General features: G+C 35.3%; 1 protein-coding gene across 1 annotated transcript; it reads right to left on the bottom strand.

Annotated features, from left to right (window-relative positions):
• Positions 1-2,896: 2,896 nt before the first annotated feature.
• Positions 2,897-16,778, bottom strand: fgf10b (fibroblast growth factor 10b). Its single transcript, XM_079872516.1, has 3 exons — positions 16,271-16,778; positions 4,675-4,778; positions 2,897-3,581 (listed from the first exon to the last, which is right to left on the bottom strand). Exons 1-3 carry the CDS (start codon positions 16,581-16,583, stop codon positions 3,390-3,392), a joined length of 609 nt encoding a protein of 202 aa, XP_079728642.1. The 5' UTR covers positions 16,584-16,778; the 3' UTR covers positions 2,897-3,389.
• Between the last annotated feature and the right edge of the window lie 250 nt (positions 16,779-17,028).

Raw genomic sequence — 17,028 nt, 5'->3', positions numbered from 1 at the left:
GAAACATTTGTTATTAAATAATTAGATTCTTTATAACGTTATTTTTTAATAATTATTTTATTTTTATTTTTTTATTTAAAAATAGTTTACTTAAATAATACCACAAAAGCATGTGTTTAAAACAGAACTGTTTTCCCCAGTTTTGTATGATATATTACCAATATAACTTAGTATTTTTTATATACAATTATATATTAATATTATTAAAATACTATTATGAATTAAACCAATTGTAATATCTTTATATAACATTGATTTTAAAATATTTAAACTATTAAACTAAGATAAATATTACATCAAGTATATTTTTATTATTATTATATTGTTATAGAATGAATTGTATAATTTTTCTGTTTTATGTAATATAATGTAATATGATATTTTGTTTTTGTTTCTGTTGTTATTTCATTTGGATATAAGATAACGTGTTTACGTTGTCAGTCTGCAATGAAATTCTTATGGACAACTGCCTTATTTACTTATGTATGTATTTATGTATGTATTCATTTATTTATTTTTTACAAAAGTTTGGATACAATAATATTATACTTTAAAAATGTAACCAATTGTGATATCTTTACATAATATAATTTTAAATAAGATAAATGACATAACTTCTGCCTAATTTTGTAAATAATTTTACTCTCAGTGTTATTGTATCTTAAAATAAATATAGATTTATATATAATAAATATATATTGTAGATTAAAAATATATAATAATTAATAATTAGGGCTGTCAAAAGATTAATCGCGATTAATCGCATCCAAAATAAAAGTTTGTTTTTAATAATATATGTGTGTGTACTGTGTATAATTAAATTTGTATATATAAATACACACACATGCATGTATATATTTAAGAAAAATGTGTTATTTATATATAAAAAAAATTATATTTATATATAATATAAACTATATAAATATATACACAGTATATGTATGCAAATATTTCTTAAATATATACATGCATGTGTGTGTATTTATATATACAAAATAATTATACACAGTACACACACATATATTATGTAAACACAAACTTTTATTTTGGATGCGATTAATCGCGATTAATCTTTTGACAGCCCTATTAATAATATTATGTTTTAATACATAAAATATTTTATGTATTTTAATCTATAAATATATAAAATATATCTATACATTTTAATACATCTAAAAAAAAAACTAAAAAAAAAACCGTCAAACTGTTCTTTAAATTTCCATTTGACAGATGATAACCTTTTATGTCAAGGGTAATGTTGGTGTGATGTCTGATGACAGCAGGAGTGATTCAGAGAACGTCACACACACACTCTGCCCAGACTGAAGCAGCATGACAGTCACTAATAAGGAAGGGCCCGGGCCCCTATAAACCAGGCCTGACCCCCATAAGGCTTCAACAGGCCACGGCGGCCTCTCCACCCGAGTCACTGGGACGAAACCATTAACACCCCGTGTGTCAGAGTCGGCCGCTCAACATAAGCATTCATTAGAAGACTCGCCCCAAGTCTTTTTCCACTTGTTTCTCCAAGCTGGATCACATTATTTGAGTGAGCGCCTTTCGCTCCCCCAATTATCTAGAACTATTTAGATAAAAGATAGCAGGATTTAGTTCCCGTTACTGAATGTTTTTATCTGTAAAGGAAACGGAACAACTGCTTTTGCAAGTGGATGCAATAGGTGTGAAACTAAACAAATGATTTGTTGGAGACAAGGAGCGAGTGGAAAATGTAATGGTTAGTGTGTTTAACTTTGTTTTGTATGTGTCAGTTCAGCCAGACTTCTCTCTGGGCTGTTGTAAGTGTTGGAGGTGTTGTAAGTGTTGGAAGTGTTGTTCTATCCGCAACGGTAATGATTCCCAAGTGTTATTACGGGAAATTCAATCACCCCACTGCATATCTTTACCATTAATGGATACATTATTATAATGCAAAAATTAAATAAAATCCCTCACTCTCATTGTATATGATTAAATGTAAAATATTTATAGATTGCATTGATATTTTAGTATTATTTACATACTATTTTTATATTCTCAGGTTTTTATTGTAATTTTATTTAAATGTTTAGTCATTTTATTGTATGTGCTTTTGTCATTTTGATGAATTTGTTATTTAATTTTTTATTAATGTCATTTATTAGTTCATGCAAATTTTATTTATGTCATTTCTTTAGGTTTTTTAACAATTGTTATACTTTTAATTTAAAAAATATATATATATATTTTCCATTTTTCTTTTAGTATTTTTTTTTCCAGAATTTTCTTGTATGTGCTTTTGTCATTTTTATTCATTTATGTAATTTATTAATTCATGTGATTTTTATTTATGTAATTTTTTGGGTTTAATTAAATTTTTTATACTTTTAATTTTAGTTTTTTTAACGTGGAAGCCTCATTAGTCCACATTTTATTATCATAATCATTAAAAGTTTTTATTTATTTCCATTTTATTTATTCATTTTAGTGCTTCAACTTATTTGCCAAGCCAACATTTTAGTTTAATGTTAATATTTATTACATATAATATTTATATGTCAGTGAATGAAAATATTTTATTAGTTTTAGCTTTAGTTAACATTAATAACCCTGATAAGATTGTACTGGGGGGGGGGGGGGGGGGTCTTATTTTACAGTAATTTTGTAATAAATGACTGGATTAATAAGAATCTAAAGAGAATTACTAATATGAATAATGGAATAAATTTTTTTATACAAAATGTTAATGACACTTGTGCTTAATTATCATGAAAATGAAAATTGAAATATGCTTTATTTACTTTTCAAAATGTTCTTTTGATTTTGGGTTGACCTGAACATTGAGTGAGATTCACCCACATGTGTGCTTCTTATTCCTCCAGTCTGGGACGTGAACATGAAACACGGCACAAGATGCTCTGCAGGAGGATAACAAAATAGACTTTATTTCACAGGAAGAGGTTATCCATTTGATATGCTTTTAATATGTTTTTAGAGTATTTTATTTAAATACAATACAAATAAATAATATAGTTATTTCAAAGCAGTCCAAAACTGAAGATACAAATTCCCCATATACTGTACATCCCCACTATCTTTCCCAGTGCGACGCATTCAGCCGTAGAGCCGCTCCTATACACGATCTTCATGTCCATTAGAAATAATAAATGATCTTAGAAATATGATCCTATTGAAGAGAGCTTGAAGGAAACTCTTGCACACATAATCCACAATAACTGATCACTGGAATAACGCACAATGGAAATGAAACATCATGAACTTTGCTGTTTTGAGAATGTTTACCACTTAATATCAGCTGGCATGAGCATAAAGTAATAATGAAGGAGCAAGCAAAGAGAGGCGCGTGTGGACAAAGTCTCTCTCTCCATCCCGTCAGCATTGCAGAACTAAAGTCACAGCATTATGGGTAAGAAGTGTGTAGCTGTGTTCTTCCTGCGGGTTTTTCTCCCACGCAGAGACTTCCCATGAGCGTTCAGACCTACAAACATCTGTCGTTTCTTGTTCCTCCACTCGGCGGATGCGTACGTGTTATACCCGTTCTCCTCGATGCGCTCCTTCAGACGGCAGTTCACACCATAGTTTCTCTGAAATGCAAGAAACAAAGAGTTCATTAGATTTCCAGCAAGGAAAACCAGGCCACAGTCATGCTGGTTTTTGAAACATTGTTGGTCCAACATGGTCTGGTGTGAATAAATCTCATTCTCAATCACTTATCGCTTTATCACATGTGGTTAAGTTTATCACACATGTTAAAGGTGATGTGTTTATTGTATTGAATACTAAAATAAGTGAGCTATTTGAACATTTTCCCTCAAAAAAGCATTGGCTGCATCTTAAATCGCATACTTCCCTACGACAAAAGAAGTATGTCTGAATTCGCAGTTCATAAAAGAGTAGGCAAAAAGTCCCCAGATGACCTTCTACTGCCAGTGAGCTGAAGTGTGCATATGATGGACACTTTACTATCTCATGAGGCCACGGGAGAGGATTTGTGAATGGTGGAGGGTCACATGATAATGACAGCATGGCGGATGTAGTACGTCCAGATTACATTCATACACACACTCACATACTATACTTTTTTAGTGGTTGTGAAGTAATTACTTATTCAAAAATAAGTACCTACTCAAGAGAGTATGTGATTTCGGACGCAGCCCTTGACTGTGTCAGCAACACTAACTCAACCAATGGCGTGAGTTTGGGGCGGGGCTACGTGTTTGTTTGACCAATGACAGACAGTGCTGCAGAAATTACACACAACACCTTATTTTTCAGCGGGTACAGCCTAAAACAGGGGGTTTCAAACTCGTTGCTGTTATGGACCCCTAGATATGAAGTTTCATTTGTAGAACTCCTAAAATATAAGCAATATGTTTTCATGTATGAAGCCCTATTTATACTGTGATAAATAACAATATTAATAGTATGTTTAAAATATTATATTTAAATTAAGTAACAGAAATGTCAACTATGTAAATAAACTGTCTGACAATATAATCAAATAATTTAATAATTAATAAATTAAATACATTTAAATAGTACAATTTTATTATTTTATTTTATTTTATTTCAGCACCCCATTGTGGCTCACTAAATATTCCCATAACCCCAGTTTAAAAAAACCTAGACTAAACTCCAGGTGTATTTTGATTTTGAGATTTGGTGCAGGACACCCACCGCTCCGTACAGTTCTCCTCTCTTACTGAGAGCCAGGTACAGGTTACTGCCGAGACCTCTGATGGCAACGATCCCAACATCCACTGACGTGATCTCCAAAATACCTGAAATACACAACACGTTAACAATACAGAGGCCTTCATGTGAAACAGTGCAAACTATTTAGGTTAACTATTTCATGTTTAGTTTAGTTCAGTTTTAGCTTGCAACAACGTGACTCTTGCATGAGCAAACACTCCTCGCTTTTTCTTCAGCAATTGTAAAAACATTTAAATTATTAACCTCAATAAGGAGTAACATTTTGGGGAACAAATCAAAGGATGTGTGCATGTGTGTGTTTCTGTGAAGAGGTCAGAGGTGAAATTACAGTTTTGTTTGACCTTTGCTCACTGGCAGGTTTTAGTTCAGTTGTCAACACACACACACACACACACACACACACACACCGGAGCATGTGACGCTGGTTATCAGACTGTGATAACCCCAGTGGCAGCGAGTGTGAACCCTGGGGCTGCGGTTGCGGGGGGGTTTGTGCGGCTGCTCTTTGATCAGAGTAGAAGTGTGGAAAGATGCTTCTCTCACGACAGCTGAAGCTGCTCCTCTGGACAGATGTGCTGCCCTCCTACCAAGAGCTTCCTCAGATCTAAAACACTCCTGTTCACTTCATCCTGAGAGAGTCGGTGTGGCATTGGGTTATGTTACGTTTTATTTTATATGTGATCAGTGAGCACATCACTATCAGTCAATATTTGTGTTTTTCCTAATTGTCGATATCAGTTTGATGCTGATGGATGCAGATCATCCGCGGAAAATCAACTTTGTCCTGCATTTTTGAAATGAGAAAGACATTTAATGAGAAATCTCAATCTCTTGTTTAATGTATTTGTTTTGTTTGTATACACATAAAATTAAACTATTAAATGAATATTAAATAATAATTATTAAATACTGAATTAATGAATAATGATTATGAATTTATCTTTTAAATATGACAGATAAAATGATATGTATATATACATATACATTTGTAATTTATAATATTAATTTTATCTGTCATATATATTTTAAGGATAAAATAATATATTTTCAATATTTATTTTTGGGGAAATCAGAGGTCTAACTAAAATAAATGATAAAAAAACAACTTTTATCTACATTTAAAAAAAATTCAAAATTTCAAAATTTCATTTAGTTTAACCTGATGTACTAAAATAACTAAAACTGAATGAATAAAATCTTCTTTTTTTTAAACCGGCAAAACACAGAACTAAATCTAAAACTAAAATGAATGAAATTATTATTTTTTTTAAATATTATGAAATTATTTAATGTCATATTGTCATAACCTAATGATAATTGTTTGGCCAAATTTTCTCTAATTATATGTCAGAATTTCTCCATTTGTTCTCCCTTTAATCCCCCTGATGTTTATGAGAAACAATTGAGATATTAAAGAGAACTCATTTGTGATTATTTTTCCCCAATTCAAATTTATTTTTTAATTTTAAGATTCTAATAAGCAGTTATCCGTTTTCAACTGTATATTGTCTAATTTCACTTGTGTATTTCACTTGTCGTTTCATACATAAAATTCTAGAACTGTAGTGGGTTTAACTTTTTTCTTTTTTTTAATTTGTAATCAATTGGTTTTCAGCCATAACATAAAAAAAATTCAAACAACAATATCAGACAACATTTATTTCATGCGAGCGAGCGAATATATGTCCGCAGGTAGCGTTTGCACTCATCTGTCCGTGTACGTGTGTGTGCGTGTGTGTGCGTGTGTGTGTGTGAAGTGGCTCCATTGGGGTCTCGGGTTGCAGGTATCAAGTGAGACGGTAAAACTATCTGAGTGCTCTGTGTCCTCTCAGCGCTGGGATGAAAGCATGAAAGGAAGGAACGACACAGACAGGATGACAGTGAGACGGATTAGAGAAGCTTCAATGATCAGTGATCAAAGATGAGAGCGACACCAGGCTGAAGCCTACTGCAAAAAGCTGAATGAAGCTCTCCCACACACACACACACACACACACACACACACACACACACATTCAGACTCCAACCACCAACAAGTTCATGTGAAATTAAGCACGCATGTCAGCCTGCCATATGCTTGTACCACACACACACACACACACACACACACACACACACACACACACACACACACACACACACACACACACACACACACACACACACATTTACTTATCAAACTAAATGGGGATATTCCATAGACGTAATGGTTTTTATACTGTACAAACTGCATATTCTCTCCCCTTACACTAACCCTATCCCTAAACCTACCCATCACACAAAACTTTCAGCATTTTTACATTTTAAAAAAAACTTTAATTGCTTTATTTTTATACCAGATTTACAAATGAGGAGATTTTGTCAGGTTTTGGTCACTTTTGTCCAAATTTGTCCCCAAAATATAGAATCCCTACTAGTCAAAAAAGTTGACTAGTAAAAGTTGAAGTAGGCTGATGCTTAAATACATGCTGGGAAATGTTATAAATTGTGGTTACATATGAAGTGCTTTACAAAACTACTTTTTTTATGGATGATTTTGAGAGGAGAGCAAAATAAAAGCAGCCAATAAATGTCCATCATACCAGGGTTATTAGTTAACTGAAATTAAAAGTATTATGTTAACTGAAATAAAATGTATAAAAAATTCAACTTATTTTATTTCAGCTAGTTGGCATGGAAACTTTTCTCAGTTTCATTTAGTTTTCATTGATGTACTTGAATAACTAAAACTAAAATAAAAATGAATAAAAAAGTCATCAAAATGGCATAAACAAACAAATTGGGAAACGTAAAAATAAAAACGAATGCAAATAATTAATAAAAAACTATAATAGGCTATCTCACTAATACTGCATCATAATGTTTAAAAAGCATCCCAAGATGCACCTCATAAAGTTGGATGATAAATGGCAGGCACGTCCTGATTTTGCCGAGATGTGGGTCAACATATTTTGTTGATCCTGGAACAACATTCCTGTCCGAAAATTACCCTATCCATAACGTATCCCTAAAATCAGAGGGAAAAGATAGGTGAATAACACTGATGTAGAAGCACCTAACCCTGTTTGAAACCCTAAACTTGACATAAACTGTAAACGTTTCCCTCAAATCTGATTGGTTGATTGGAATCATCAGGATCAACAAAGATGTTGTCTTGGGTGAAATCAGGATCTGCAAATGTCCAGAGTTGCAGAGCTAGAATCTAGTCAGAGAAGAAGCTAAAATACCTTTTTTTTTTGCATGTTCTGGTCCCTATTTATTTCCCATACCTCAATTTGTGTAATTTCACAGTTTTGATGACTGCACTTTTACACTAAAATGAACAAAAACAGCACTAATTTCTACACAGAGCCACACTTTGAAGTTCCATGTCAGTGAGGCCACACTTAACTAACCACAAAAGAGAGGTGGGAGAACAAGCCAAGCCATTACAGTAAATGTGTTCGTAATCCCACCTTTCGAGCCAAACACCTGCGAGAGCGACCGAAGGCGAGAAAGCCCTCAGCAGATGTCGAGCAGCGCACCAGGAGGTCAGCTTTAAACTGGGTCTATCTGCCCTGGTTTGTCTTCGCACGCTGTTGTTTTCCCTCGCGCGTCATGCTCTGCTGCACGTTACTAAACGCTGCGTCTTTGGCTTGCAGTTGTTTGCGCAGACGTGCATTTTCCACAGCGCTCTGCCAAAACTGGCCGTGTTTTTGTGCTGGGATGATGATGTCTGGTGCCTAAAAAAAGCTAAATCAACAGTTGTATTTTCTGAGATTACAAAACAGCATTGCATCATGCCTATTTGTCAGTGATATGGAGGCGCTTGGTTTGGTTTTATTGTGTTGGTGGAGTTGTGAAGGCATCTGTGGCACACATGGCAGCGATCTCGCACTGTACTGGTGGTCTCCTGTACGTCCGGCTCATGCCTGAAGCGTCCCGACTGCTTCCTGAGACAACGACACTGAGGATGTTTGAAGACATGATAGCAGACGCAACAAATAAACCCCGTCATCGCTGATATTTAGTCTTTACACAAAAGGAATACACAACTGGGCTAAATACGTCCTTCAAAGAAAGCCAGTGTTCAATAAAACATGGTATTTCTATGCTACTACAAAAAATACCATGCATTGCGTACACTGTAAAACATGTTTTTTCAAAGTTGTAAATAAGACTACTTGTTTTACATGAGAAAAGTATTTCAGTCTTTCTACTTCAAAATTTCATATTCAATGGTGCAGGGTGGTGCAGGTATGCTGTCATAACCCAGAAGACTAATTCGCCGCTGACTCCTTCAAGATTTTCAATTTTTATAATTTAATGTTTTTTTTATTTATTTGTAAAATGGTAAACATAACTTGACTATACTTTGACGTTTCCCTGTTTACACCTGGTGTTTTAATCCATCTCTTAGTCTTTTGTCCACTTCCAACCACTTTTGATTTCTTCGAGGGGACGGTCTATGTATGTAAATGTATGGGCTTTTTCAGATCTTTCGATCTAATTGACCAAGTAAGCTCATGCAATTTACATATGAACACACCTGAAGACAATGGAAAAACACACGGAGATCATCAGGTTTCATTTCTGCTCTGACAGCCGCAAGACCAGCCGAACACTGTGAGTGTGTGTTAGAAATCAGGAATGGTGAGAGAACATTGTGATTGGTACATTTTTCACCTTCAAACCAAACTTGGGTCTTCAGCCGACAGTTTAAATCCCGTCTGGCTATGGCTCTTCCTATAATGTTACTCATTAGGTCAGTAGACGTAGATGGTCTTTTGTGTCTGTTTGAACACACTCGACCACATGAGCGTTTACACTACGAAATCAATCCAAACGAACGCATTTTCAACTTCCTCTAGAAGTGGTCAAAAGCGGACAAGCTCAAAGAGTTTTAGACCCTGTTTACTCCTGTATTTACCGTCGTCCACTTGAGATCCAATCGACCAAAACCCTTCTTAATATCAGGTGTAAACGAGGCCTTGGACGTTAATCTAACGTTTTGATAACGTTACAACTGCACTTACTACAGATGGTTTCAAAAGTCACATTGGTAACACTTTATTTTGATGGTCCCCTTTACACATTCTATGGCTATATGTAACGTTGCACCAATGCATATCAACTAACTCTCATTAAAGTATGAGTAGACCATCTGCTTAATATCTGCTTTATAACACTTTATTTTGATGCTCCACCAACAGACATCCTACTGACCATAAGTAACTTTGCAACTACATGTCAACTTATTCTACTAACCCTAGTCCCTTACAGTCTACTAATACTTAACTAGTACTCTAATGAGAGTTAGTTGACATATAGGTTGACATATAATTGATAAAATGATAAAAAACTGCTTATTGTTTTCTCCAACGTTCACACAAGTAAGAAAAAACGCTTTTAAAACTAATATTCAGTAAATATAACTGTCTGTTTGTTTTGTTAATTGGCCTTTTTAGCATGTGGTTTAGTTAGCATGAGCCCTTATTAGCATCAAACCCTGTTCCAGTCAGACAGACAGCAGACTTCTGCTTTATCAAACAGGATCAGGATACACGTGGGACAGCTTTACACTGGAATCCACATAAAAGCTCATAAATCTGTTGGAGTCTCTCACAAGGACAGACCAGACGCTGAGTTAAACACCCCCACTGCGCTATAATCATCAGTCTGATTCAATTCCCCAAGACTTTTACATACAATTCAATTTGCCACACTCAGTGTAGGGCACGTCCTGATTTTGCCGAGTTAGATGCGTTTCTGGGTCAATATATTTTGTTGATCCTGGAACAACATTCCTGTTCGTAAAAATAATCCTAAACATATCCCTAGCCCCATAACCTATCAGAGGAAGGTGAATAACACTGAAGTAGAAGCACCTAACCCTGTTTGTAAGCCTAAACTTGACATAAACCGTAAACTTGTCCCTCAAATCTGATTGGTTGATTGGAATGTTGTTTCAGGATTTACAAAGATGCTGATCCAAGAACATGTTGTACTTGGTGAAATCAGGATCTGCCAGTGTAGGACAACAGCAAAGTTGTCCTTTTCAATTATTATTATTTTTTTGCATAGAACAAATAATGCTCAAATGTATTGTGAGACATTCATATCTAACCATTTTTAATCTTTAAAATTACAATTGGTGTTGTGGAGGTACAAATGCTTTTTTCTACAGACAAAAAATGTTAATGTGCTGTTGCTTAAAATCAACATGAAACCTTTTATTGTTATTTTACTTGTGTAATGTGACATATTTTTGAATGTGAAACAGGACAAAAATAAGTAAATAAATGACAGTAAAAGTAAATAAAACTGATTTGAAACTGATTATTATGCAATGATGAATCATACAGGAACATGATGTTGATTTAAGGTTGCTATATGGATGCTTTTTTACTTGATGTGACTCTTAACAACTGCTTTTGATTACATAATGTATTCAGATTGTAATATATTTTCATATGTAATTTATTCCTGTGATGCAAATCTGAATTTTCAGCATCATTGCAGTCTTCAATCACAAAATCCTTCAGAAATCATTCTAATATGATGATATTTCTGGATTATTTGATGAATAGAAAGCTTAAAAGAACAGTGTTTATTTGAAATAGAAATATTTTGTACCCTTATAAATGTCTTTACTGTCACTTTTAATCAATTTAATGTGTTCATGCTGAATAAAAGCATGTATTTCTTCCTGACCCAAAACACTTTTGTAGTGATATTTCTTTTAGCATTACATTACTCCAATGACCTACATCTAACATTCTCCGAAACATAGATAATACGTTTTTGGCATGAGTTGTTCTGCATCATGGGTCATCAGAATGATGTCACACCCCTCTCAGATCCCTTGTTTCTGTTTTTCCCAGCTAACGGTGTCTTTTCAAACGCACCTCAAAGGCCAGTGTTTCCCAAATCATGTCTTGCCTAAGGACAGCATCACTACTGCAGTATCCATTTCCACCAACACTGGATCTGTGCTAGAAAGACTAGTGTAATTTCACCCGCGGAGGATTATTCTTTTGTCGGAGGCCATTGCTGAATGTGAAAGACGCTCACCTTTGATCACGCCATTCATAAAACTCGAACAGTAGCCGCCCTGTTTCTCGCTCGGACGTATCCGTATGGTTCAGGATGTCATGCACTACATGTGTGTTCATCAAATATGTTCAAAATATGTCAAAATGTAAAATCTTACAGCAGTGAAAGAAAAGTCCAAGCTTTTATCAACCATTAAAAAAATTCCAAAATGTAGTTACAAAAAAAGTAGTTACAAAAGATTTCTATTTCAAATAAATGCCATTACCTTGAACTTTCTATTCATCAATTACGAATTTTCTATTTGTTACGGTTTCTGCAGAAATATTAAGCAGCACAACTGTTTTTGACATTGATGATAACAAGAATTAGAAGATTAAATTTAATGATTTCTGAAGGATCATGTGACACTGAAGACTGGAGTAATGATGCTGAAAATTCAGATTTGATCACAGGAATAAATTACATGCAAAAAAATATTGAAATAGAAAACTTATTTTAAATTGTAATATTTCACAATATTACTGTTTTTACTGCATTTTTGGTCAAATTAATGGTCAAATTCTTTAAAAACGTTAAAAATATTACACCCCCAACTTTTGAAAAGTATAGTGTACAATGATGTTTCCTGCCTCTCAAATAGTTCACCCTTGTGTTTCAACAGTGAATCAGACTGTTTTTCTGATCAGATTTGCTCAAGATACTAAACCTGCGATCAAAAGTCAGAGATCTCAATATGAATTCAGACATTTCTCATCAAGTTCAGAGCAAAAGAGGGCACAACTCTGTACTTTTACTGTGCGTCAACAATTGTTTCATTTGTGTCTATTTTTACTTCTAGGATAAACATCTGAGATGAAGTCGATATCTTCGAGCAGTAACATTGTCCTCTGGGATTACATGTTGAACACTGTCACATTTGTTCTCACTATCAAGAAACTTTAACCGAATGTGATGTTTCAGTCTCTCATGAGGCTCTTTAGGGCTAGTTAAAGTTGAGAGCAGTTAAGTGAGAACATGTGTATTACTGCTGCTGTTCCCGACACATGTACACACACACATGCACACACACACACACACGAGTAACATGTGCTCACCCCTATAGACATAAGAGCAAGCAGCTGTGCTGTACACCGCTTAAATTAGCTACTCTCTTATGAATAAATGAGTTGTGAAATTTAAAAGGACAGCACATAGCTTTTGAGAGATGCGTGTATGCCTTTAGTTAAACACTAAAATGTTTTTTCTAAGGAACACTTGCTAATAAAAACACATAAAACTAGAGCTTACTCATGTAAACGCACTGCCACAATGCTGAGGTGTTCCATGTGCTTGATAGTGCACTGCTGATGTACTGAGTGATTGCTAGGATGATCTGAGTGGTTGTTATGTGGTTGCTATGTTCTGAGTGATTGTTAGGGGGTTGCTAGGATGTTCTGAGTGGTTGCTAGGTGGTTGCTATGTTCTGAGTGATTGCTAGGGGGTTGCTAGGATGTTCTGAGTGGTTGCTTGGTGGTTGCTATGTTCTGAGTGATTGTTAGGGGGTTGCTATGATGTTCTGAGTGGTTGCTAGGTGGTTGCTATCTTCTGAGTGATTGTTAGGGGGTTGCTAGGATGTTCTGAGTGACTGTTAGGGGGTTGGATGTTTTGAGTGATTGTTAGGGGGTTGCTATGTTTTAAGTGCTTGTTAGGGGGTTGCTAGGATGTTCTGAGTGATTGCTAGGTATTTGCTATCTTTTGAGTGATTGTTAGGGGGTTGGATGTTCTGAGTGATTGTTAGGGGGTTGCTATGTTTTAAGTGCTTGTTAGGGGGTTGCTAGGATGTTCTAAGTGGTTGCTAGGATGTTCTGATAGTTGTTAGGATGTTCTAAGTGTGTAGACAAGTGGTTACAATAGCATTCTGAGCGGTTGGTGTTTACTAGGATGTTAAGAGTGGTATCTAAGTAGTTGGAATTGTGTTCTGAGCGGTTGCTAGGGTGTTCTGGGTGGTTGCTAGGGTGTTCTGGGTGGTGGTCAAATGATATGGATTGAGTCCTTCCTTCAGTGTAAGTCTGTTTTCCCCCATTTTTAATTTTATCATCCAGCAAGAGAAAACAGTTTGATCACCTGATGATTGCTGATGATGTTTCAATTCACAGCTTGGTGTGGATTTGTGTATTCTGGCTGAGTGTTTTGTGTCTGTTGTTTTATCAGAGATGAGGCTATCAGAAGGAAACTGACACACACACACACACACACACACACACACACACACACACACACACACACACACACACACACACACACACACACACACACACACAGATCTGACAGACATTTCCTCTCAACGCCTGATCACCTCTGAGGGCTTGATTACATGTTTACACAGTCAGATGTCACAGTGATGTCTGATGCTACACAAACACACATTGCCCTCTAACAGGGACAACTCAAACACACGGTACATTTCCATGCATCTCTAATGACCTAAAAACATTACAATTAAAGAGTGCACTTTCTATAAAAGGTTTAATTTTTTCATTTTTTTATAGAAGAAGCTAAGGAGGTTCTGTCAAAATATGTTCTTCATATCAAACTTTTATTGCTCAGAGGTTGCTCCTTTATAGCTCAAGAGACTCCTTTATGTTTCATTTAAAAGGGGTAGTTCACCCAAACATTTAAATTCTGTCATTAATTACCCTCATGTCGTTCCAAACCCGTAAGACTTTCATTCATCTTCGGAACACAAATGAAGATCTTTTTGATGAAATCTGAGAGCTTTCTGTGCCTCCATTGACAGCTACACAACTGACACTTTAATGCTTCAAAAAGTTCATAAAGAGATTGTTAAACTAATCCATATGAATAGTCATAAAGTTAAAGAGCTGTAAAATGAATGTGGAGCAGCTCATGGAAGAATTTGATGAGAAATATTTAATATCTCAGACTTTTGATGGCAGTCTGTGGTATCTTGTACACTTTGAGACATAGTGGAGATCTCTTCTGAAACTCAAGAGGAAACTCATTGCATGCTTTATACAGCAGAAACAAATGAGACCTTAAAAAGAAAGTTTGATTATAGAAGCACCAGACAAAAACAACCACACGCTTCTGAATCAAGATGCCCAGCGTCTTTGAAAAGGAAACACACACACATACACACATACACACACACACACACACACACACACACACACACACACACACACACACACACACACACACACACACACACACACACACACACAGAGGAAACAGGAAGACCCTTATCTGCACATGGGCTCCATATGAGCAATGGCTAATTAACTTGTTCTTTGTAAAACACCAAAACATATTTTGCATTTCACTGATGGGCTCATAATACATGAAACAAACCACAAACTATCTAATAACAGACACTTGACTCTATTATGGACATATAGCCATTGAAAGCACAAGCGTAACCCTTGATCACATTATAAGGGATGTGTTTCCTCTGCTGTGTCAGGGGAAACATTTACCGCAATATGTGGGTTAATTGCTCTCAGATTTCTGGGTGTCAGCAGGACACAATTACGCATTTAAAAGGTTATTACAGCCAATAGCACCATTCTTTAATGGCCCATTAATTTTGTTTGTTTTATTAGAGCAGCTAATTTCATTTATGGGGTTTAAATATTAGTATTATTATTCTTGTGAGGTTCATTACAGCCATTACCTCTGAATTCACATCAGGTGTTTTTCTTATGTCTACCAATTTGCTAAAAATTGTATTTAAAAAAGTCATTAACAAATATTGCAGCATAATAATTCAACATTCAAACAGAAATGTCATAAAACTTTTGATTCATATGTGAATGCACATGAGGTAATTTGATTCATATGTGAAGGCACATGAGGTAAATCTAAAAACAATCTAATTTAATGATGAAAATTCATTTCATGTCACAATATTCAATACTTGTGCCCAATGACTTAGCCTAATCCAGAAACACTTCATAATAACTTCCATAAATAAAAGGATCTAACATTACTGAATAGGTTATATATTCATTCAACTTTATTTTCATATATATATATATATATATATATATATATATATATATATATATATATATATATATATTTAAAATACATCAACTACTGATCTGAACTATGTAGGCTATGTTAGGTAATTAATGAAGTTATTCTAAATGAGTTTAAAACTAATTATATCAAACTAATTTAATTCTTCTTATTATTATTAGCCTATATTAATATTCACATTAAAACAGAATAATTTTTTTGGACACAATTGAATTCTAAATGAAAATTCAGTTCATAACTTCCAAAAGATTAGCCTAGATGCTAGCCAACATTCAAACATTTTAAATGTAGCCTACATTTTAATCAGGATTAATACAACTATAAACTATGCATTTAAACTTGATTAATAATAGCTATATTTTCTTAACAGACTAGTTGATCATGTTCACAGAGACGTTATTAAATTTCACATCACGATGTTTTTGTTTGGCCATTAGCGACGTGATTCTGAATAAAGCGAACGTATTCTGAGGTAACTCACTGTAGGGATCGTCTTTTCTCTTGGTGCCGTTGACTCTCCCGTCTTTCCCGATCCTAAGGAAGAACTTCTGGAAGGAGAAGAGTTTCCTCTGGCGCACGTCTCCCTGGAGGTGCACGTAACTGCGCACATGCCGGCCTGAGGTGGAGGTGGATGAGGATGAGGATGAAGATGAAGAGTTGTCGACCCTGAGAGCCTTCTGCACGGGACATGCGCGGCCACAGCTGACGGAGACCGCGAGAAGATACACGACACACACCGATAAGCATGCAGACACACTCTTACTCACTGTCCATCTCCTCATGGTACTCCTCATGGAACATGCTGCTCAGTGAATGTGCATGGATGCCTCTCGCTCCAGAGAACTCCACATAAGACCAGTGAAGAAACCATTAAGTTGTGGAATTAGGCGAGTATGTGAAGCTTCTGATGGTGAGATAGAGCACTTTATTAATCCCATTTGGGAATCATTATCATGGCAAAACTCATTCCTCCTGCGTTTCCAGGGAATGCACGTCAAAACGACCCTGTTCCTGGCATCCTGTCTCCTGATGTGATCTTCTACCTCCAGGATGGTCATAGAAATGCTGCTGTCTCTCTCTCTCTCTCTCTCGGTTCCTCACCCCTCCCTATACTCCTGTCTGTCATTTTACGTCCCTACCTCCATTCTCACACTCTGCCCCTCCTCGCTGAATTCCCTAGGTGTGGGTTTGTCTGATAGGGCTTTTGTGAATGGCTGTTATCTGGAGCTCTTTGATAGT

The sequence above is a fragment of the Squalius cephalus genome, assembly GCF_949319135.1.
Source record: "Squalius cephalus genome assembly, chromosome: 5".
NCBI lineage: Eukaryota > Metazoa > Chordata > Actinopteri > Cypriniformes > Leuciscidae > Squalius > Squalius cephalus.
The sequence above is the reverse complement of the archived record's forward strand: the minus strand, read 5'-3'. Positions and strand labels throughout refer to the sequence as shown.

Bases quoted from the DNA above. Each gene is read 5' to 3' on its own strand.
- fgf10b (XM_079872516.1), bottom strand. From the start codon at position 16,583: ATGAGGAGTACCATGAGGAGATGGACAGTGAGTAAGAGTGTGTCTGCA. The intron at 4,779-16,270 runs GTGAGTTACCTC...TGTGTATTTCAG, and splicing joins GAGAAAAGACGATCCCTACA to GTATTTTGGAGATCACGTCA. The intron at 3,582-4,674 runs GTGGGTGTCCTG...CTTGCATTTCAG, and splicing joins GAGGAGAACTGTACGGAGCG to AGAAACTATGGTGTGAACTG.